Source organism: Pollicipes pollicipes, unplaced genomic scaffold (genome assembly GCF_011947565.3).
Source record: "Pollicipes pollicipes isolate AB1234 unplaced genomic scaffold, Ppol_2.1 Scaffold_4002;HRSCAF=4701_pilon_pilon_pilon, whole genome shotgun sequence".
In the NCBI taxonomy this organism is placed as follows: domain Eukaryota; kingdom Metazoa; phylum Arthropoda; class Thecostraca; order Pollicipedomorpha; family Pollicipedidae; genus Pollicipes; species Pollicipes pollicipes.
In genome coordinates, this window is record NW_023596420.1 from 15,399,204 (window position 1) to 15,420,746 (window position 21,543).

General features: G+C 57.7%; 4 protein-coding genes across 4 annotated transcripts; all 4 read right to left on the reverse strand.

The window, feature by feature from the left end:
* Positions 1-74: 74 nt before the first annotated feature.
* Positions 75-15,630, reverse strand: CLS (cardiolipin synthase). Its single transcript, XM_037216641.1, has 6 exons — positions 15,453-15,630; positions 8,666-8,925; positions 5,944-6,117; positions 4,312-4,491; positions 2,542-2,702; positions 75-403 (listed from the first exon to the last, which is right to left on the reverse strand). Exons 2-6 carry the CDS (start codon positions 8,915-8,917, stop codon positions 307-309), a joined length of 864 nt encoding a protein of 287 aa, XP_037072536.1. The 5' UTR covers positions 8,918-8,925; positions 15,453-15,630; the 3' UTR covers positions 75-306.
* Positions 9,359-11,477, reverse strand: LOC119093656 (cytochrome b5 reductase 4). The gene has a single exon (XM_037216646.1). The coding sequence runs from the start codon at positions 11,446-11,448 to the stop codon at positions 10,939-10,941; it is 510 nt and encodes a 169-aa protein (XP_037072541.1). The 5' UTR covers positions 11,449-11,477; the 3' UTR covers positions 9,359-10,938.
* Positions 11,918-12,981, reverse strand: LOC119094142 (cytochrome b5 reductase 4). Its single transcript, XM_037217217.1, has 4 exons — positions 12,972-12,981; positions 12,394-12,512; positions 12,117-12,306; positions 11,918-11,931 (listed from the first exon to the last, which is right to left on the reverse strand). The coding sequence occupies exons 1-4, from the start codon at positions 12,979-12,981 to the stop codon at positions 11,918-11,920; spliced, it is 333 nt and encodes a 110-aa protein (XP_037073112.1).
* A 1,377-nt stretch (positions 15,631-17,007) lies between the features above and the next one.
* Positions 17,008-21,206, reverse strand: LOC119093659 (serine palmitoyltransferase 2). The gene is made up of 5 exons (XM_037216647.1): positions 21,023-21,206; positions 19,866-20,130; positions 19,344-19,503; positions 18,735-18,889; positions 17,008-18,376 (listed from the first exon to the last, which is right to left on the reverse strand). The coding sequence occupies exons 1-5, from the start codon at positions 21,178-21,180 to the stop codon at positions 17,174-17,176; spliced, it is 1,941 nt and encodes a 646-aa protein (XP_037072542.1). The 5' UTR covers positions 21,181-21,206; the 3' UTR covers positions 17,008-17,173.
* Positions 21,207-21,543: the final 337 nt, after the last annotated feature.

The following is a 21,543-nucleotide window of genomic DNA, read 5'->3' on the forward strand; positions in this document are numbered from 1 at the left end:
TTGTGCGGAACTGATCCTCGGGTATGGCTGAGTCCCCCTCATTGTCGTCGGCACATGACGTCTCGCACGAGATAGATGATACAAAATATGTATTCCTCCAGTACACTGGGTAAAAATCACAAGTTCACTAGATTTGGGCGTCCGCCAGGACAAAGACTACAAATCGATGTACTGCGTCGTCATGCGACGTGCAATGCGCGCATAGCACCCGGCAGTATGCGGGACTGCACGCCCTGCCGGCCAGCTGCTGAGGTACAGGTTTCAAAATCCGCCGCTGTGCGGCGCTGGAGTCTGGTCGCCGGCCCACTAGGATCGCTCATCGCGTGCCATCATTTTGTAGGTGGTGCTCTTCAGCAGGGCGTACACCATGCCGGACGCCACTGTGGTGCCGGCCGTCACGCACCTGGGGAAGGGGGGACCTCAGATGCGACAAGGTGGGCGGCGACGTTGGAACCAAGGCCTTGCCCACCTTGCAACACAGCGCGACGGGATCGTGATGGCAGACGGAGGTTACATCATTTGGGTCAAGCCCCCGCACTACTGCATTCTGGGTGGGCGATGCTGTGACGTCAGCATGAGACTAAGACATGGCACCAACGTTACGGCGGCGTGAAAACGCTGTCTTTTGCGGGCTGGTTTTAACATGAATGCTTCCATAAACCGGATTTTTCGACCTAGCATTCAATGAAACATTTTCGGCTGAAAAGCGGCGCTGTTTCGCACAAGGGCTACACAATTATTGCTGAAATGCGCCTCCGACCTGCCCCTGACAGAGGGACTGCCCCCGACAGTGGGGTGGGGTCGCCCGTTCACCAGTGATTTATTCCGAAATCTAGCTGGAAGTGCTTCGAAACAGTCCGTTCTAGAGTGCAACGTGCAGCAACGATGACAACAGATGGGGATGGGAAGCGGCGGGCCAGGCGGACTCGTAGCACCCTGGGGCGCGCATTGAGAAGTTGGAATGCACATCCTGTAGCCTTAAGAGAGGTGTTGCCAAGATGGGTGGTGAGTTGGCCTGCCCTAGTGCAGGGGGGGGGGGTTGTGAGTGATGAACCCCGGCAGGTGTAAGTGCAGCGCGCGCCGTTTCAGTTCAAGATAGCAGATTCTCCTGTACAATGGGACGATTTCTGGCAAGTTTTGCCATTTCTGCTAGCAAGAGTCGTGGCCCATACCTCTGCTCGGGAACTGTCTTGGGGATACAATACGGTAGTCGGGGTGCCATTCCCTGCGCACCTTTTTCACCTAACCTATCCGACGTTATGGATCTGCAAGTTAGCCGGGGCTTAGGGAGATCATAGCGCAGCAACAAGGAAATTCTTAGTATCTGCCCTCCTCACAAGCCATGTTTTCACATTTCACTCCATATAGTTACTGCAGCATGACAATAAATAGACGATTATTGTCTATTTATAAATTAAGTACAAATATTACGTATAACGTTTCTTACAAAAAGCATTCCAAAGAACTATCACGGCGCGTTGACTACCACTAATATGGCGCGGGTGCTGCAACTAGAAGACGTGGTTTACTAGGATCTATTTTTGAAGGAAGATCCTAGTACTGATTTGTCTTTAGAGGGTTTGAAATGTAAAATGTACAACATCTACGCACATAACATTGAAATAAGTAAGAAGAAAATATTGACACCCAGTTCACCGGCGAAGTCTCCGTTTTTAACCATGTTATTACTATCTAACAACCTTTTCGAAGTATCAACCAAAATCATACCATGGGTTACCAAGCTGAAGTTCCCCGGTGGCGTCATGTTTGCGCAACCCTTTACTCTAGAAGTCTTGGTTTGGGTAAACGCATGACAACATCCGTCCCTCTTATTCTCCATCTCGCTTCATCCTACATCCTCGCGACATCCCGCTTGTCCGGGGCAGGCTGCATGCGTCAGCTGCGAGTGGACCGAGAGCCCCGTGGGAAGGGGGACCCTGACCAGGTACCCAGCGCGCATGTGCGGGTTAAAGCTCGGCGGTTGGCCCCCAGGCGCATGCAAGCCTGCTCCACCGTTGACTATTTTCCTTCACCCCTCAGCCATGAGACGATCATTTCTGGTCGAAAGGGCTCTAGTCCAAAAAACCAAGCCCGCATGACGACATATGAGTCGGCAATGTAGGACCTCTCGAAGCAAAAAGCGACCATTCCACACAAGACGAGCGGGCTTGACTAACGCGCACAGCAGGAAAACCGAGTCGTCCTGAGAGCACTACGTGTTGGGAGACGATCATTTTATATCTGAGGGTGCGGCAGCATGAAAAGCATACAATCAAACTTACGCATAAGGCCCGGCCTGTTAGTCTCCATTATGCCGCAACCTGTATTCATTTATCATGAGAGGGCACGCGACGCCCGTCGTTGCGCCCCTATTATGGAGCGCCTGCGACTGCCTGGGCCATATTAGCGCTCAGGAGCCATGGCGCTACCGGGATTCGAACCTCCGCCTGCCTTGTCCCTGTGCCCTGCACCCCTGTCCTGCTCTCGCATCAGCCCGTGCCAGGAGCAGCGCTCACCAGACCCCTGTCCGCCCAGCCTCACCACATCAGTCGAAGCGCGGTGTGATCGACGAAGCCGAACACGGGCGCTGCCAGCGTGGAGGCCACCAGCGAGATCTGCAGGCACGTGTTCACCTTGCTGATGAGCGTCGGCTCCAACTGGGCCGTGGCGAACGTCGGGTCAAAATACCGCGACAGCGTTACCTGCAACCAGGTCATGTCAGGGTCACGTACATTCCACGCAGGGCCGCCCGGGACGCCTCGAACGAAGGCTAGTGATGGAGATTTCCCAGTCTGAAGTCGTGTCAGCTTGTGGTCGAATACCGAAACTGCGGCACCGGGAACGGTCTAAGCAGTTTACGTTGAAGTACCGGAAATCAACCACAGTCTGGAAGGATATCGAATTTGGGGGGGGGGGGAGTATGGCAGCGTGAAAAGGAGATAGGGCACACGTCTCATAACGCTACGATAACATACAAAAGTAAGATAGATGACTCAGGAATCTCGCCAAACTCAAACACTCCAACTGCGATGTGTACATAATCAGACCCTGGCGTTCAGCAACTAAATTACCGTGGTAAAGCACTGAATGCCTCACAAAGGCTGCACATTCCGTCGCATGCAATCTGCTGGCCCAGCGAACCAGTCGGCCATCACGGAGGGGGGCGTCCCTCCGCTTCTTGTTTTCCGGAGCGGTCCGCGATCCAATATACGGTGGCCCGATATTTATAAGCACATCACAGAACTGTTCCTGGATGAAAATTATTCACCATCCCTGATTACGTCTCTAAGGCTCATGCACGCCAACTATCTAACAAAGAGTTAAAACACTAAAATCCAGGTTGTAAATCGGCCGTTGAGCGGTGTAAATCAGCAGTTGTGCGGTATAAATCAGCCGTTGAGCGGCGTAAATCAGCCGTTGAGCGGTATAAATCAGCCGTTGAACGGCGTAAATCAGCCGTTGAGCGGTGTAAATCAGCCAGCTCAATCGCTCATGAACGATTGAAAGCAGTGCGAATAGTTTCGTCGCATGCGTTTGCCGGGAAACAACAAGTCTGCCAGAAGACAGCCTTATAAGCCTAGAGCAAGCTGTGAAAACCACGGTTACGCCTCCGCGCAGACTGAGCTGTGGATACTGCATGAGTGTGCAACCGTATCTGTTGTTTTCAAAATGCATTCCAGTTAAGAGCTTGACGGGTGGCTTAGGGTTTCCAAGCATAACTGCTGGTCTAGTGGCAGAACTCATACACCCTGACTCAACTGGCGTTGGGTCCAGTTACTCCCACTCCGTTGATAATTTCCACCTCCCCAGCCCAACAGGAGCGCGGCGGAATTGCTGTGTCCCCGAGAGTGCTGGGACATAGGCCTCCGGCACCAGATAGTCGACCCCACGCCTGTCCTGTGGGTATTGCCTGCCGCCAATTGGCTTAGTTTGGCAGGGATATCAGACTACACTCGTGATAGTCATGGCGCATGGCCGCCGGGCATCACCCGAGGTGTATCGATCGGGCGGGACGTGGCGGCCCTAATCAGGACATGAGCACACCTGCCCGGCTCTCCCCGCCAACAGCATCGCCTGCTACCCTGCCCCATGGCACACGGCCAAGCGCGCTCTTTCGAAAATGCGAAAAAGGTGGCGTCTAACGGCAGTAGGAAAATCCCACACACCTGCCCTAGCGCTGGCTTCAGTCGCCAGGCAGCAGCTATACCAAGTCGTCTGTAACCATCGCATGGCTCGGCTGGCCACCGCCCATTTCCGCGCGGCGCTACGACCGCTAACGAGGCGCGGCCGGGGCGCCGCCGCATCACTGACCGGCGGCGGCACGGACTTGTAGCGCACCCAGGAGGCGGCGGCGATGAGGCCGAGATCGCGCGCCACGATCAGCAGCGTCAGCCCCAGCGGGATCAGCTCCGTGTAGGTCAGCGACAGGAACAGCGTGGACACCAACAGCTTGTCGGCCAGCGGGTCCAGGAAGCTGCCCAGATGGGACGCCTGTTGACGGAAGCGGCGGCGCTCACCTCAAGCGGGGTTAGACTGGGGTCAGCGACATGACCTGACCCCAGACGTCACCCAAAGCAGCCCTGAACACCGGCCAGAATACCGTCTCAACCGCGTCGTCGGTACGACTGGCGTCAGCGTGCTGAGCATCATAAATGGGCATCATGAATCGTCTGCGCTGAACCCACCATTGGGTGCAGGGGGGATGGGGGGGGGGGGCGCACGCGGCCGGTGCTACGTGCCGGCTGTCATCACCAATTGTCGCCACGCGCGTGTCACGTGCCAGCCAGAGCTGACTACGTAGCTGTCTTACTAGGGCAAAAACAGCGAAACCCCACCACCACCACCACCCTTTCCCAGGTTGATGCGTATCACTTCCCCAGCGCAGGGTTGGAGCTCCGCGCTGGGTGTCAGGGCAAAACGTGGTTCTGACGTCATGACCTGTGGCCTGATGACGGGTAAGATAACGGGGGTAACTGTTGACGTGACACCGGTGGGACCAAAGGTGACCCGGGCGCACCTTGACCCGGAGTTCAGGCCACGGCCCCGACAGCCGTTCCGGTGCGACCTGACTGGCCTGAGCTGAGAGCATCCGGGCCTGCCACCTGAGTACGCACGACCTGACTGGCCTGGGCTGAGAGCATCCGGGCCTGCCACCTGAGTACGCACGGTCATTGGCATTGCTCTGACCGGTGACGTCAGCCATCAGTCCTTGCTCGCACGTGGCCGTACCAGCGACCACCCACTTCTGACCATTGGCCAGCCCGAATCGGCGACCATTCCTGACCATTGGCCAGCCCGAACCGGCGACCATCCCTGACCATTGGCCAGCCCGAACCGGCGACCATCCCTGGCCATTGGCCAGCCCGAATCGGCGACCGTCCCCGACCATTGGCCAGCCCGAATCTGCGACCATCCCTGACCATTAGCCAACCCGAACCGGCGACCATCCCTGACCATTGGCCAGCCCGAATCGGCGACCATCCCTGACCATTAGCCAACCCGAACCGGCGACCCTCCCCGATCATTGGCCTCCCATTTCACTTAATTTCGCATCTCACGTCATCTCGTCACAACTGGCAGTTCACCTAACCCCACCGTACCACACGGCCTCGCCCCTAATCCCATCAAGCCTGGCTTGGTCTCACCACACCTCCACTCCCCTCCGCACCTAAAGTGTGCCCACCTTATCCCATCCTATCCACACGACATACCACGCCACACCGCCCCGCCCGGCACCGCGCTGCCGCGCCGCACCGCATCACGCTGCACCTTCCCTCACCCCACCCGCCATAGCCGACCCGACCCGACCCGACCCGACCTGACCTGACCTGACCTGACCTGACCTGACCAGCATGCTCTCCTCGCCCCATCACAGCCGACCTCATCTGATCCACCCTGACCTGGCATGACCGGCACGCCCCCCCCCCCCCGCCGCTGGCTCACCTGGCTGGGGAAGCGCCGGGCGATCCAACCGTCCAGCAGGTCGGTGGCGCCGGCCGCGGCGAAGCAGACCAGCGCGGCCGGGTACAGCTGGCATGTCACCAGCCAGCCGATGACCGGCGTCAGGGCCATGCGCGTCACGCACAGCACGTTTGGCACGGTGTAGATGTTCTCGTGCTGCAACACGCCCGGTCGGCGCCGGTCAGCCGCGAGCGCCAGTCGCGAGCGGCCGCTCGCGGCACCGCGGGCAGTGCGGGGGCGCAACAGACGCTTACAACGCCCGCTCGATCGGAAACCGCCGCCGGCGGAAGCTTGGTAACAACACAGCCACCCGGTCACGGGTGGTTGGCCCTCTGTTAGCAACGGACACGATCGCACGCGACGCCTTTTATCGTTGAGGAACGCGATGCACGTTTTCACGAAGTACCGGCGGCTCCGATGGTCAAGCTAGCGGCCCGCGGGCAACATCGGTTGGCGTTACTCCCGCCGCAAGTAGTGGTTCACCGTCACAAAAACTCGCCAGTCCACGGCCGAAGGACGGAGCCGGCTGAGTCGGTGCGCGCAGCTGAGCAGGCAGGAACGTCCTGGACCGCCAATCAACCGCGCTATTAGGCGGACGGCCTTATTGGGCGCCGGGGGCGGTCCCGGGTGCAGCTGACACGGCCGTTCGATATTGGCCGACCCACTCGCCCTTCGAGCCGCGCAGCGCGGGCGGATCTCGGCTCCCGACGTGGGAGGTGTGGCCGCCTCGGCTCTCACCGCGGGAGCCGAGGTCTGGCCAGCTCGGCTGGTAGCCTGAGGGACGGCGAGGGGCTGAAACAGCTCGGGCACCAGCCAGACAGCCGAGCACATTCTGAGCTGAGAGCCTTCCTAGCCCTGTTTCTGTCTCTGTCATGCTGGCTGCATGACCCGGATTCCACGCACAGCAGCCGGGCAACAGCAGGTGACCGAGTTCCGTGTGCGTGAGCCCGATCCCAGCACAGCGGACGTCCCGACCAGTGCGCCGGAACTGCCTGAGACACGACCATCGGGCGAGACACGCCATCACAGCCCGCTCAATAGCCCGCGCACGGCCACCGTCGCCGAGGCGAGCTAGCCTCACGGGCGACCGCCATTGACGGCGCGGTCGAGAGCGGAGCGAGGCCGGTCGCGACCTGGCACACATGCCGGTTATTCTGCTCGAGATAACAAGGCCGCGAACGTTGGGGACAGGTTTGACTTATCCGAAGTACTCTGAAATGTTTTTGCTTTTCACCGTCGTAATAGTTTGGATCTTCCAAATCGACCTCCATTGGTGCATTGTGCATGTGTAAGATGATTCTCCCAAGCTGTTTACGAAATAGGGACCTTTCTGGTAACTGATTTCGTGGATGGCTTGCACAAGCGACGTAAAAGTTTATTAATACATCGCTCTTATGCTCAGTCATCAAACTACAACAGACCGCACCTAAACACCGAGACGGGCAGTGATTTGTCCTACGAGACAAGAAACAGCCACCGGGCTGCCGCCAAACGTGCTGCCCCAGCACCGGTCCCGTGCCCTCTCCCGCAACGGCTCCGCGCCCTCTCCCGCACCGGCCCCGTGCCCTCTCCCGCAACGGCTCCGCGCCCTCCCCCACACCGGCCCCGCGCCCTCTCCCACACCAGCCCCGCGCCCTCTCCCGCACCGGTCCCGCACCACGCCCGCGCCCTCTCCCGCACCGGCCCCGTGCCCTCTCCCGCAACGGTTCCGCGCCTTCTCCTGCACCGGCCCCGTGCCCTCTCCTGCAACGGTTCCGCACCAACCCCGCGCCCTCTCTCGCACCGGCCCCGTGCCCTCTCCCGCACCGGCCCCGTGCCCTCTCCCGCAACGGCTCCGCACCAACCCCGCGCCCTCTCTCGCACCAACCCCGCACCCTCTCCCGCACCGGCCCCGTGCCCTCTCCCGCAACGGTTCCGCGCCTTCTCCTGCACCGGCCCCGTGCCCTCTCCTGCAACGGCTCCGCACCAACCCCGCGCCCTCTCTCGCACCGGCCCCGTGCCCTCTCCCGCACCGGCCCCGCACCAACCCAGCGCCCTATCCCGCACCGGCCCCGTGCCCTCTCACGCAACGGCTCCGCGCCCTCTCCCGCACCGGCTCCGCACCCTCTCTCGCACCGGCCCGGCGCCCTCTCTCACACAGGCACCCCGCGCTGCCTCGGGCAGGCGCCGCCGGGCAGCGCATCACGCAACGGAGCCGTGATCGATGAGCAGACCCCAGGCGGAAGCCCGACACGCGTCATCCGAGTGTCAGTGCCGTGCGGCGTCGGGCCCGACGCCGTGTTCTCAGTTGGCATCAATGGCGCTCGCGCCACCTTCGTCGGCGCCACGTGCCATGCTCACGGAGCCTTACAGGTGGCCCCTGAGACCCAAGCGTTTGAGAATTGGTGACGGCTATCCAGGGCACGCAGCAGCTGATGCGTGAACAACATAAAGCGGTTTCATTTACTGAAGCAGAAGTGAAACGACAGAGTATAAACTCCGCCGGCGCGGTGGCTTGCATGGCTTGCAATATGAAGGAACAAAACATGATAAAAGTGAGAATGACGGCGAAGGGAGAAATAACGGTGGCACACCAACGTACATCATAGGAGCCCAAACGACACAACATTCCCTTTCTGGACACGGCAGGGGAGCTAGTACACCAAAACCGATTTTCTCCAGCGACAGCCAGCCCCGCCTGTCGGAGTACCAGAGCCGGACGTACCGCCACCGTCAGTCGCACGTCGCGCACGAGCCAGCGGCGTCGCTCCGGGCCGCTGCAGTCGCGCCGGCCCCAGCGCAGCGGCGTCAGTCCGAGGAGCCGCGACGGCTCGGGCACAGGTCCGGCCGGCGGCGCCGTCAGCCGCCGGCAGTCGAGGAGGCCGGCCAGCCGCCGCGCCGGGCCGCAGGCCGCCGCCGTCGGGCGCCGCGCGGCCGCCGCCGGCCACAGCAGGCGCAGACAGCCGCCGGCCAGCATCGCCTTGCCTGCGGCAGAGCGGCGTCTTAGCGGCGGCAGCGTCAGCGCGGCGCCGGTCGGCCAACCGGTGGAGGAGCGGGCACACAGCAGCGCACCGCCAGTCGGCCGACCGGTGGAGGAGCGGGCACACAGCAGCGCACCGCCAGTCGGCCGACCGGTGGAGGAGCGGGCACACAGCAGCGCACCGCCAGTCGGCCGACCGGTGAAGGAGGAGGGGGCAAACGACAGCGCGCCGCCGAAGGGCCCAGAGCGCCTCAATCCCTGGCTCGATATGCAATGTGCGGCGATTGAGCAAAAATGTGCTCCCCATAGGAATAGGCTCAAATAAATCCCAGTGCGAGCACGCACGTCCACTTGTCCCGAAGCGCACATTACATGCACCCGTCCAGCCTTCGGTAATACTCAACAGTTGAGCAGAATCAAACGCATGTTCACGGTGTCCACAACACATGTATTGTTCCATGGCACACTAACCAACAGCGACAGCTCTTAACAATCGTCGATGGCATACCACGTAACACTCAACACGCCACACAGCTAACATTTCAGTCCTCTCAAAAATACAGTCACGAAGTCATAAATCTCATGGGGAATATAATACTTTGTGGTTATTCACAAGGCTTTGCCAACGCCGTCCAGCCTATCAGGGCGCTCACGTGCATTTCGTCAGTGCCAGCCCAACATATCCCCCCCCCCCCCCGCTGGGCGACGAGTTCGTTTGGCCTGAGCCCGTTCAGTCGGCATACAAGGTGGCCCGGGGCACGGCACCGCAGATGAACACGCGCCAGCGGCACAACACGGAGCCGCGGCCAGCGCCGACTCCGCGGCCGGACCCTCTGGCGGCTGATGTCACACCACGCCGCAGGGGATCAGCGTCGAACCTGACCCGGGCCCTCTGACGGCTGATGTCACACCACGCCGCAGGGGATCAGCGTCGAACCTGACCCGGACCCTCTGGCGGCTGATGTCACACCACGCCGCAGCGGGTCAGTGTCGAGCCTGACCCGGGCCCTCTGACGGCTGATGTCACACCACGCCGCAGGGGATCAGTGTCGAGCCTGACCCGGGCCCTCTGACGGCTGATGTCACACCACGCCGCAGGGGGTCAGTGTCGAGCCTGACCCGGGCCCTCTGACGGCTGATGTCACACCACGCCGCAGGGGATCAGCGTCGAACCTGACCCGGGCCCTCTGACGGCTGATGTCACACCACGCCGCAGGGGATCAGCGTCGAACCTGACCCGGACCCTCTGACGGCTGATGTCACACCACGCCGCAGCGGGTCAGTGTCGAGCCTGACCCGGGCCCTCTGACGGCTGATGTCACACCACGCCGCAGGGGATCATTGTCGAACCTGACGCGTCCCAGAACGCGGTCCGGCCCACTTCGGAGAAGTCGCGACGGCGACGAGCCCGGGCGGCCGCCGGACGTCACGTGCCAGTGCAGCGGTGGGTGAGGACGGCGGTGCTGGGCAGGATCCCAACCGTGTCACTGACCACGGCGGCACTCAGAGGAGGCGGTGAGCTCCTCCACTCGTACGGTGCGTTTGAACATTGCACGCACCGGCCAAAAGTGGACATGCTAGCCGCAGCATGATAGGAACACAGCGAGCTAACGGCGCGTGCCCACAACGAGCAGTGGTGCCAGGGCAGTGGGTGTTATCGGGAGGCAAACTTAGGGGTCGGTCATGCCGGAACGTCGCAGTTACTGCATCATCTCTGTTGCTGATCAAAATAAAATCCCTGATATTAATAGATCATTAAATCCCAGAGGTTAACGACCAAGGCACGGGACGCTTGCTGGCCTTCGTTTACAATAAATCACAAAAAAACTAATAAGCGATACACCCATATCCCTTTAAGTATCAACTTGTCAGAACAGACATAATGCCATTCCAAATCCTGAATCAACTAGGCAGCAGTTTCACCCTCAAGGAAAAGCAGCTAACGGAGGGGTGGGAGTCGCCACCCACGACAGGAAACGCCGACAAGTGCACGGAACACGAGCGTTCCCCACCGCCGGCTACCCGTCGAACACGTGCACCTGCCCTGCGGCCACGCCCTGCTCCGCCAGCAGACGAGCACACTCTGCCGAGAAGGCGGAGGGGCCGCACACGGTCACCAGCAGGCCGGAGCGCGCGTCGCTCCCCGGCAGCGCCTCCTGCACGATGCCGGCCGAGACGCGCCCGCTGCGCCCCTGCCACCCCTCGTCCGGCTCCGACAGCACCAGCTGCAGCTGGAAGCGCGGCTCCCGCTGCGCCAGTCGCTCCAGCTGCTCGCGCCACAGCACATCGCGCTCCCGCCGGTTAAAGAACAAGAGCCGGACGGCGGCGGACGGCGCGGCGGCCAACGTGCGCTGCGTCAGTCGCACCATCGGCGTCAGACCGGTGCCGGCGGCCAGCATCACCAGCTGGCGCAGCTCCTCCGGCGGCCGGCGGAATGCGCCTAGCGGCTCGCTCACCTCCAGCGTCTGGCCGAGCCGCAGCGCGTCCAGCTGCGGCGTCAGCACGCCATCCGGGTACACTTTGACCATGAGACAGAGCTCGCCGGCCGGCGCGGGCGGCTCCGGCGCCGGCTCCAGCCGCTCCGACACCGGCGTGTACGGCCGCACCAGCTGCACGCCGCACACGGCGCGGCGCAGCAGAACGTGGAAGCCGAGCGGTACGCGCGCGCAGCAGCCGGCCGGCGCGCGCAGCAGCAGCAGGCGCGTGTCGTGCGTCACCGGGCGCCGCTCGACCAGCACGAACTCGGCGTACTCGGGGCTGAACTCGGCCAGCGGCACGCTGGTCCGGTGGCCGGCCAGCACGGCGCCCGTGCTGGCCCACTGCTCCGCCCGGCATTTGTGGAGCACCAACTCCACCTTGCCGCCGGCCGAGACGCTGACGTCGCCGCATGGCTCCACGTCGGCCGGCAGCTGCCAGTGCAGCGTGAAGACGGCGGCGCGCAGGAAGACGCGGCAGAGCAGACGGCGGCCGCCGGTCAGGCGCACGCTCACGTCGTCCTCAGTCATGCCCGGCTGCCGGCAGTAGGCGATCAGGTGCACCGCTTCCGGTGTCTGGAACCAGTCAAAGTCGGGCCGGGCCAGTGCCGGTGCCGCCGCCGGCAGCGGCCGCGGCACGGACATCGGCCGCGGCGCGGACGGCGGCACGCTCGCCGTCGCCGGAGGGGCCAGCAGTCCGCCGCCAACGCCGCCCAACGCGCGCTTGATGAGCGCGCGCGCCGAGTGCTGTTCGCCCACGTACTTGCCGACGAGACACTTCTTGAGCATGCCCTCATAGTTAACCCAGCGGTGCACCGAGTCGAAGAGGTCGGTGGCGTCGGCTCCCACGCCGCGCATCAGCTCGTCAGCGCCGCCCGGGTGGTACTCGACATAGCGGCTCACATTGTACACCTGGCCGCGCAACGCCATCCAGAGGTCACCGGGTCGTGTGTGGCGCGCCAGCTCCTCGCGCGTCACGTCGCGCCGCCGGCCGGCTACGCCCGTCAGGTCAGCGCCGCTGTTCGTCAGCCGGATCCAGTCCATGAGCGAGCGGCCCGGCGCCAGCGCCACCTTGTTGCGGGGGTTGCCGGTTGCCATGGCGACGCGATGGGCGTCACCTACAAACAGACGGGCGGCGCGTCAGCGGACGCCGCGGCCGGCTAGCAGAGTCGCTCCTCCTCGTGATCCTCGGGGGCGGCGGCGGTGCTCCTGGTCCGATGACTGCCCGGGTCCGCAGCCTCACGCGACGCCGCCGCTCCAGACTTAGGTCCCGCTCAATTGGACACAGTCGCATCACTTATGTGAGAGGACGGCCGGGATTTCGAGGGAGCAGGCATCGGTGTGAGCATACAATAGTCACTGACATGACAAAGTCACTGCGATCCATCGCTCTTATGCTCTGTCTTGTTTTGTCCTGCATCCTAGCGATACCCCACTTGTCCGGAGTATGCTGCGTGCGCCAGCCACGAGTGGGCCGATAGCCCCGTGGGACGGGGGACCCCAACTGGGTACCCAGCGTGCATGCGCGGGTTGAGGCTAGGCGGTAAGCCCCCTAGGCACATGCAAGTCTTCCCCACCATTAACCATCTTCCTTCATCCCATAGCCCTGATATGACCATATCTGGTCAAAAGAGCTCCAGTGCAAAAAAAACAAACAAAACCAGTCACTTTTTACAAGTGATCATCACCTATGTCCCCATTCAGTCAGAGGTATTCAGGTATGTCACATTCCACTTTTCCCACACAATTTCTAGATACCCATAAATGCAGAGGCACTCTACAGATTTTCAAGACCAGTGAAGCCAAATGCAATGTGATTGTATACCAGATTAAACAATATTTAGCTTGTTCATGTACCTGTCTAGTTTGATGTTACATGATGAATAAATTATGCTTAATGTCTTTGGACTTTAATTCTTCACTCATGATACCTTTGCTGCTTGAAAATTTTTCACCTAATAGTGCTGCTATGAAATAAATATTGGAGCATTCTCATTATGTAACAGCTGCTTAACATGTAGTTCATAAGATTTCAAGCATATCAATGTGCAGTGTGACACACTATGTTTCATCATAGAAATCAAGCACACCCCTTCAGGATAGCAGGCCTAACCTCCACTTTTTCAATGTGCTAAGCTTTGTCTGGTCCTGTTTATGATGCTCACATATAATTTATTATATGAGTGAACTGTGTCACACCTGGTTTTCTTCAGATCACTAAATTATGACTTATCTAATGGACAAATCATTTTTGTGTTAAGCATAAAGATTTCATCATTTTGCAGCACAAAGAGCTTATATAACTAGTATGTACAGTCAGTGCAAACTGCATGCAGCATGCTATCATTGTCCATAATTCACAATCAAATTTGGTTAATGTGAATATCACATATATATTGAGAAAAATGTTAATTATAGGTAAAATGCATAATTATCATCAGATACATACATCATCATTAGAAAATCAAAACAGGTTTGAACCATAACTTAATCAGAGATAAATGAATAAATGTATTTCCTTCTATCTTCAATATTATCAAAAATATTGGGTTCTCCACAACCCCAATTCATTTCTTTAATTGTCATGCTTGGCTTCCAGCACACAATGAGAAGGCAGTACAATGCAACAAGGTAAGCCATGTGGGCATGACTGTTAAGCCCAAAGCATGGAGTCTGGATCTCAAGAATATTTTACTAACAATGATGCAGATCTTTTTCAGTATAACTATAGGCATATCATGGCAAACATTCCATTTATTATACTATGTATGTTTATGGGTGACCTTGAGAGATTTAAATGCAAGTTTAGAGATATCTGGGACTCAAATCACATTCCTCATTGAAAAATATTACATACTGAATTACATATGTTACATACATACCTTACATTACATACATCACACACTACACATTACATTACAACACCAGTTTATGACCACATGGTCTGCAAAAAAACTAATGAAAAATCTTCCAGCAGTCACATGAATAGCTGATAGCAACATACTAGTTGAAATGTTCATCCTGTGCTTGAGACCTGGTGACAAGTCCTGGTGGAAGTGTAGCAAAGCATCTATCAGGGGCCTACACAGGTGTAAATTTGTTGTTCCTTGTGCAGGTCTGGCCTCCCCCTCTCCACCCACATGGGTTCAGGCCCCAAAGCACTGGATCCTCTATCTTACTTAACCAAAGCCTAAAATGTTACACAATCAAAAAGCCAACAACAAAATATATTCTTGTTATCTTCAAATGGGCAGGCCTATTGCTAAAATGATTATATATATATATATATATATATATATATATATATATATATATATAGATAGATAGATAGATAGATAGATAGATAGATAGATAGATAGATAGATAGATAGATAGATAGATAGATTGATATATATATATATACATACATTAACTATGCCTAATTTTTAATATACAAGCTATGCAGGCTAATTTCTACCTACCTGATAAATATTGAGCATAAAAGGCCCATTTCTCAACAGAAAATCCCATTTTTCAAATCTGTTGAGAAACACTTGTCAGACTGCAAGCACTACGCATTATCCTGAGCATGTCTGTCACAGCAGCAAATCACTGAAGCAATCCCTGCACATCCACACCATAAATATGAGTGCTCAGAATTTGATTGGTGATCAGTCACCCCAAACATCTAGAGCCACTTTTATGAGGGGTCAAGCTGATGCAAAGGCAATTCCAGACAAACATACCATAAAGGGCAAAAGCATATAAAAAGTTCACACACTTTTGGCCTGAGCTGACTTTGCCGCATGTAAGTGAGATATTCAGCTCACTGATGTTCCTTAAGTGATAGGTATAGCACATGTACATTTGGCCAACTGGGCTTTTGGAAGCTCCCGTACATTGCAAATATTTCAATATATTTAAAGCCAAAGAAATGATATCTTTACTAACCGATGGTGCAAAGACTGATTTTGAAAGTGATACGCCGGCATCACTTCTCAGATGTCGATATATAATTCAATTATGCCGATGCTTTCATCTACTGCCTGTTCCTTGTGTTTAGCAGAGATGTTCCTTACCTATTTTCGTCGTTACACCGGTCACAAAATCTTGCAATACTATAATTCATGCATTATCAACCCAATCCACCGCGTCACCCGTTACACAGCCTCAGTGCCACCCTGTTCTGTTCAATGGCCTCGGGTGCCACCCAAACCGCCGCAACCGACCCTGCCGCTCCCCCACCGCCGCTGCTCGTCGGTGAATGCAGAGACCGGCGAATGTGCAACAAGCAGTAGCGCGTTCAAGGCAACACGCCGCATGACAGTGGTTGGTAAATATTTGCTGTGCATGTATTTCACTGATGTTGCGTCATTGGTAACAAGAACAAACCAGTCAGCAGGAACAGCGAATGCAAGTGTAGTTATATGAATTTCGCCGTGGAAAGGAATGGACCAAAACTTGCAAAAAACGTACTTACACTAGCCAGCCAGGTGGTTATTTTTTTTTTTTTTTGATGACGGGTTATTTGAGCTCTCGAAGCCTCTTTAATAAGCGAGTAGTAGGACCAGAATAGCAGGCGCAGGAGGATCAATTGCAGCAGGAGGATCCCGGATATTTATGTGCAGAGCACCGAGTGAGCGTTGAAGAGGCATGCAGTGAAGTAGTTTTCTGCAGCCTATCCGTAAAGAGTGTTGATAGTGTTGTGGTTGACAGATCCACGTTAACCACAACGCTGTTAACATGGATCTGCTGACGTGGACCTCCTCGACGATTTTTTCCAAAATGGTTTCCGAACGGCGCGGGGCAGTCGCGCCAAATTTTGCATGGCTGTAGACAAATTTGACTTGTGTACCGTATTTGACCAGACGATCAAGTCCTATAAACCTCAAACTCTGACCTAAATGATTTCACGTGCAAGTTAACACACCCTGTGAATTTGGTGTCTCTAGCTTTCCTAGTTCCCGAGATCTCAGGGGTCAAATTGACCCCTCCCCCCCCCCCTCCCGCCCGAACGAAAGGTACCCAGCCGGCCGCCCGGGCGTGTGTTAACCACTGCGCGTCTGAGAAACCAGAGGCTCGGGGTTCGATTCCCCGCGGCGCCCGCCCTTCCTGTCAGGCTGAGAGGCAGGCGACGTCAAATAGCCTCATCAGCTGAGTGCATCGTAAAGCCCCAACGACGACGACGCCATTCCGAATTAAAAGTGACATTGCCGATCTGTCCATTCCATTGTCCTAGCCATCCGAGGCCTCGCAATAACATTGATATGAGGGAGCGCCGAAAACTATTTCGCCTATCAGCCGTCTTGTCTGCCTGTCTGTTTCTTGATGCTCCGAGCACAGGTATGCGGTGATGGACGCCGCGGCGTGCATTGATCCGCGAGACGGTCATGAAGCGAGCGCTAGGCATAAACGCTTTGCGAGCCTTCCCAAAAGCACGCAAATGGTAAATCAGTGTGGATTCGCGCTGCATGTGTGCGTACGTGAGTTTGCGTGCGTGTGCGTGTGTCCGTGCGTCTATGCGCGCGCGTATGCATGTGTGCGTGCGTGCGTCCTTGTGTGAGTGTGTGTGTCGTCGGCACAACAGTGCGGAAGTGCAACGTAAAATAAATTGCCTTCCATGAAAGTAAGTACAAAGGCATTGCAAGATGTATTGCTGCTTGCGCTTTACTAGCGTGAGCAGGGAAGCAACAGAACGGAAGGTAGCAGCACGGTCCACCTGCTCCGAACAGGGCTCGGCGTGACGCTTGTCTTCATCTTCGGTCCAGTGGTCATGTGGGCTCGCCGTTGCCAACGGCGTCTAGTACACCACCTGCTCGACGCGCGGCGGCTCCTGGCTGTACTTGATCTCGATCTCGTCGCCGATCTTGTCGACGGCACTGAGCACGTACTCGAGCTGCTCGCGCGTGTGCGAGGCGGACAGGCAGAAACGCGCGCGCGCCGCCGTCATCGGCGTGGCCGGGTACGCGATGACGGCCGCCGCCACGCCGTGCTCCTTCAGTCGGCGGTAGAGCGCCGCGGTCTTGCTCACGAAGAACGACATGAGCGGCACCACCGGCGAGTCGTCGTTGCCGTACACGATGAAGCCGAGCTGCTTGAGCCGCTGCCGGAAGAAGTGCGAGTTCCGCGCCAGCGTGTCGATCTTGCGGCGGCCCGTGTCTGTGCCGTCGCGCCCCATTATTATCTCCATGGAGGAGATGACCTGCTGCGTGACGCACGGCGGCATGGTGAGTGCGTAGGCGGCCGAGTGGCTGTGCGCGCGCAGGTGCTCCACCAGGCGCCGGCTGCCGCCGATGTAGCCGCCGGCCGCGCCGAAGCTCTTAGTGAAGGTGCCCATCATGATGTCCACGTCAGCCGGGTCGCAGCCGTAGTACTCGACCACGCCGCGGCCGGTGGCTCCCACGGCGCCGATGCTGTGCGCCTCGTCCAGGTACAGGTAGGCACCGTACTTGCGCTTCAGCCGGATAACGTCCGGCAGGAGGACAACTGAGCCCTCCATACTGTACACGCCCTCCACGACGATCAGAATCTTGCGCCAGTTGCGCTGCTCGGTGATGGCCACGATCAGCTGGCGCTCGAGGTCGGCCATGTCGTTGTGCGCGAACACCCGTATCTTGGCGCCCGACAGTCGCATGCCGAGGATGATAGACGCGTGGTTCATCTTGTCGCTGATCACCAGGCAGTCCGGCCCAACCAGGCTCGGGATGTTGGTCGAGTTGGTGGCAAAGCCCATGCCGAAGGTGATGGCGTCCTCGGTCCCCAGAAACTCCGCCACCAGCGCCTCCAGTTGCACGTGCAGTCGCTGTGTGCCAACCTCCTGGCGCACGGTGGCACCGCCTATGCCGAAGTGACCGGTGGCGACTTCTGCCTGGTCGGCGCAGGGCCCGAGCCCGCCGAAGCCGAGGTAGTTGTACGACCCCAGGTTGATGTAGGGCTGGGAACGGCCGGTCAGCGTGAAGCGGGACGACAGCTTGTCCTCGAAGCTGCGCTCCATGAGAGACACCTGCCGGGCAGAGTCGGCCCTCCAGTTAGCACACTGTGAACACAGTCTGCTGGCGAGCAAGCATACTGGCGAGTGGTCGCTTCACATGCGATAGACGCAGGCGCCATGTTTGCGATCGGTCGGCTGGTGCGCGGCCTGGCGTCGTCCCACCGAGCACATGCTGATTAACTTAAACGAACACAAGCTAAAACAAAAAAGAGAGAGCATAAAAAGATCAAGGCGAGCTCACAGCAAGCCTTGGTTCCAATGTATCTGACATAACTGATGACCGCCAAGGACTCGACCAGATCCAGAGCGTCTCCAGCACCGCAGCTCCTGCAACGCCGACCCACTGGGCGCAGGCCGCTAGAGTCCTTACCATGTTGGTAGCCGCCGAGTCGATGGGGTTGCAGAAGCAGTCCTGCCAGCGCCGGAAGATGTTGCGCGCGTGGAAGCCGCCGAAGTCGTCCGTGCGGTACAGCGGCGTGTAGCCCTCACGACCCCGCTCCCGGTCGCTGGGCGGCGACACGTACTCTGCGGGGTGCGGCACATGGCATGGGATGGTCGCACCGTACCATCGCTTAACTGCATCAGTGTGGCTGCTATTTGTCTGCACGGTTTCAATCATCTTATCTCGTTCTATCCCCTGTGGCGTAAGCAGGTAACTAACTGCTAATTCACAGAGGCCCCCGCCTCCTAGTCATCACTAAACGGTCCTTGTGAGCGGGTTATTTGCCCCCACCCAGATCACATAATGGCAATGTAATTTAGTCTGGATATTTAGGCAACTCAAGCGCATGAAGCGAAGGACCGCCTGGAAGACACACCAAGCTAACCAGTAGCCCCAAGATGCAATACGCCATTTTGTTGTTATATTACGTAAGTTTGTGGTTGCATCCGTCGGTCCTGATCAAAATAAGGGTGAGAGTCGTATTCGTCAATCGGTGAAATTGCTACGGGAAGATATTGGATTGAAGTCTCGTCTGACCTTTAAAGTGTCCCACGCCCTTCAGCACGTTCATGGCCAGGTTGACGAAAAACTCCACCCTCGGTGGAGCCATTTCGAACGTTTCCTGGTTGTAGGGTCGGATTTCCTTCTTCTGCTCCTGATGTTTCTCCTGCTCATCTTTGGCGGGACGCTCCACCAGCTAAAAATGCATGAGTTCTGTGTAACGTAAGTTAAGGCACACAACGATTGTGTGATGCCCTTTATCCGACACGGAAACACAAGACGCGAGCAAACTGCACGTCGAATATGCGTCCGTAAGAAAGTGAAAAGCTTTAAGTGCGTCAATACACTGCCGGTGAAACCAATTTTCACCCCACATCTCGAGCAATTTCTCCTATGCCAAGACGGTGATGTGATTCGAAGCTAATGGTGCCACAGAACTCAGCTATGCTTTGCACCATGGTGACTCTGATGGTCAGATATTTTTCAAACACGCATTCCCAAAGTCAAATCCGCTGTCCTTCCATTCAGCCGGCAACACCGGTCCTCTGGTCCACATACCGACGGTCTGGTCGTCACCAACTCGCGCTCGTGACCCTCAGCCTGCTGCCCCGGCCCCTCCTCATCGCGACCCGCTTCCTCCTGCTCCTCCCTCAGCTCCGGCAGCGCGTCTTTCGGCTCCTCGGAGCCGGAGCGACGGCGCGCAGATGGCAGCACCAGTTCCAGGCCGCTGTCCTCGTCCTCCGACTCGCCCGACACTGGCGTCGTGACGTCATCATCCGTCAGCACCGACGACAGCGAGGTCAGGGACAGCTCCCGCTTGTACCTGCGGTGACGAATAGGTCAGGCACAGCTTCCACTTGAACCTGCGGTAACGAATAAGTCAGGGACGGCTTCCGCTTGAGCTGGCGGTGATGAATGGGTCAGTAACAGCTCCCGCTTGAACCTGCGGTGATGAATGGGTCAGTAACAGCTCCCGCTTGAACCTGCGGTGATAAATGGGTCAGTAACAGCTCCCGCTTGAATCTGTGGTGATAAATTGGTCAGTAACAGCTCCCGATTGAACCGGCGGTAATGAATAGGTCAGGGACAGCTCCCTCTTGAACCTGCGGTGATGACTGCGTCAGGGACAGCCCCGCTGCCACTTGTGGCGACGAACGGGTCCGGAACAGCTTCCTCTGCTACCTACAGCGATGAATGAGTCAGGGACAGCTCCCGCTTGAAACTGCGGTGATAAATGGGTCAGTAACAGCTCCCGTTTGTACCCGTGACATGTAGCAGGCCAGGAACAGCTGCTCCTGGCACATGGGACGATGAACGGGCCAGTGACAGCTGAAAGCTCGGACTAAGGCTGGCTTAACGGTGGGTAGGTCACAAACAGCTCCCGTTTACACATGAAACGACGAGCACGTGAGGCATGGGGCTCGCGGGGCGGCGGGCCGGTGGGATATATCATAACATTGGCAGCCAGCTGGGGCGTTGAAACAGCACCACAAAAGGACCAAAACAGGTTGATACTGGAGAAAACAAATTATGGATCTTGCCGAAGTGAAAACTGCGGAGATTGGCATTCCAGCAAAAGTTGCAACATCGTGTAGCTTTAGGCCGCAGCGCCGCAGAGTTCGCGTGGCACTTCAGAACTTCTGGAGTTTGTACGCCCTGAGCTCTACCCACGGCACCCGAGCCCGGTGACCGCTCGACCCCGCGGCGTCACTGACCCTCCGCCGGAGTCAGTCGAGGAGGCGAGCGAGCCGAGCGAGCTGAGCGACGCCAGCGAGTCGGGCCGGCGCACGTCCGCCTTGTGTGCCGGCAGGGGGGCGTCCCGCTCCGGCTCGGCCGCCGGCTCCACGGCGCGCTCATCGCTGCTCTGAGGCATCCTGGCGCGCTCCGGTGACGGTAGCGTCCCCCCGACGGCACACGCCGCTGCCGCCGCCCGCGCCGCCTTTAAAGGGGTGTCGGCGGCGCGCAGCTGCAGTGGCGCGCTCAGGGCGCGGCGCCGGGGAGCTGACGGCACTCGATATCTGCTGCAAGAACCGGGCTTCTGAGATGTGAACTTGTAGAGGAGACTGCGTCAGAACTGCTGTGCCAGATACGGAAACAAAACGCGCGTGTTCCTTCAGCGAGCGTTAGATTCCTCCGACCTTGAAGGCTGCTTCCACCGCTTATCATTCGGGTGCACTTATCTGGCGGCAGCCAGCTGTTCGCAATCGGGCGGGTAAATGGGTGGCAGGCGGACGTT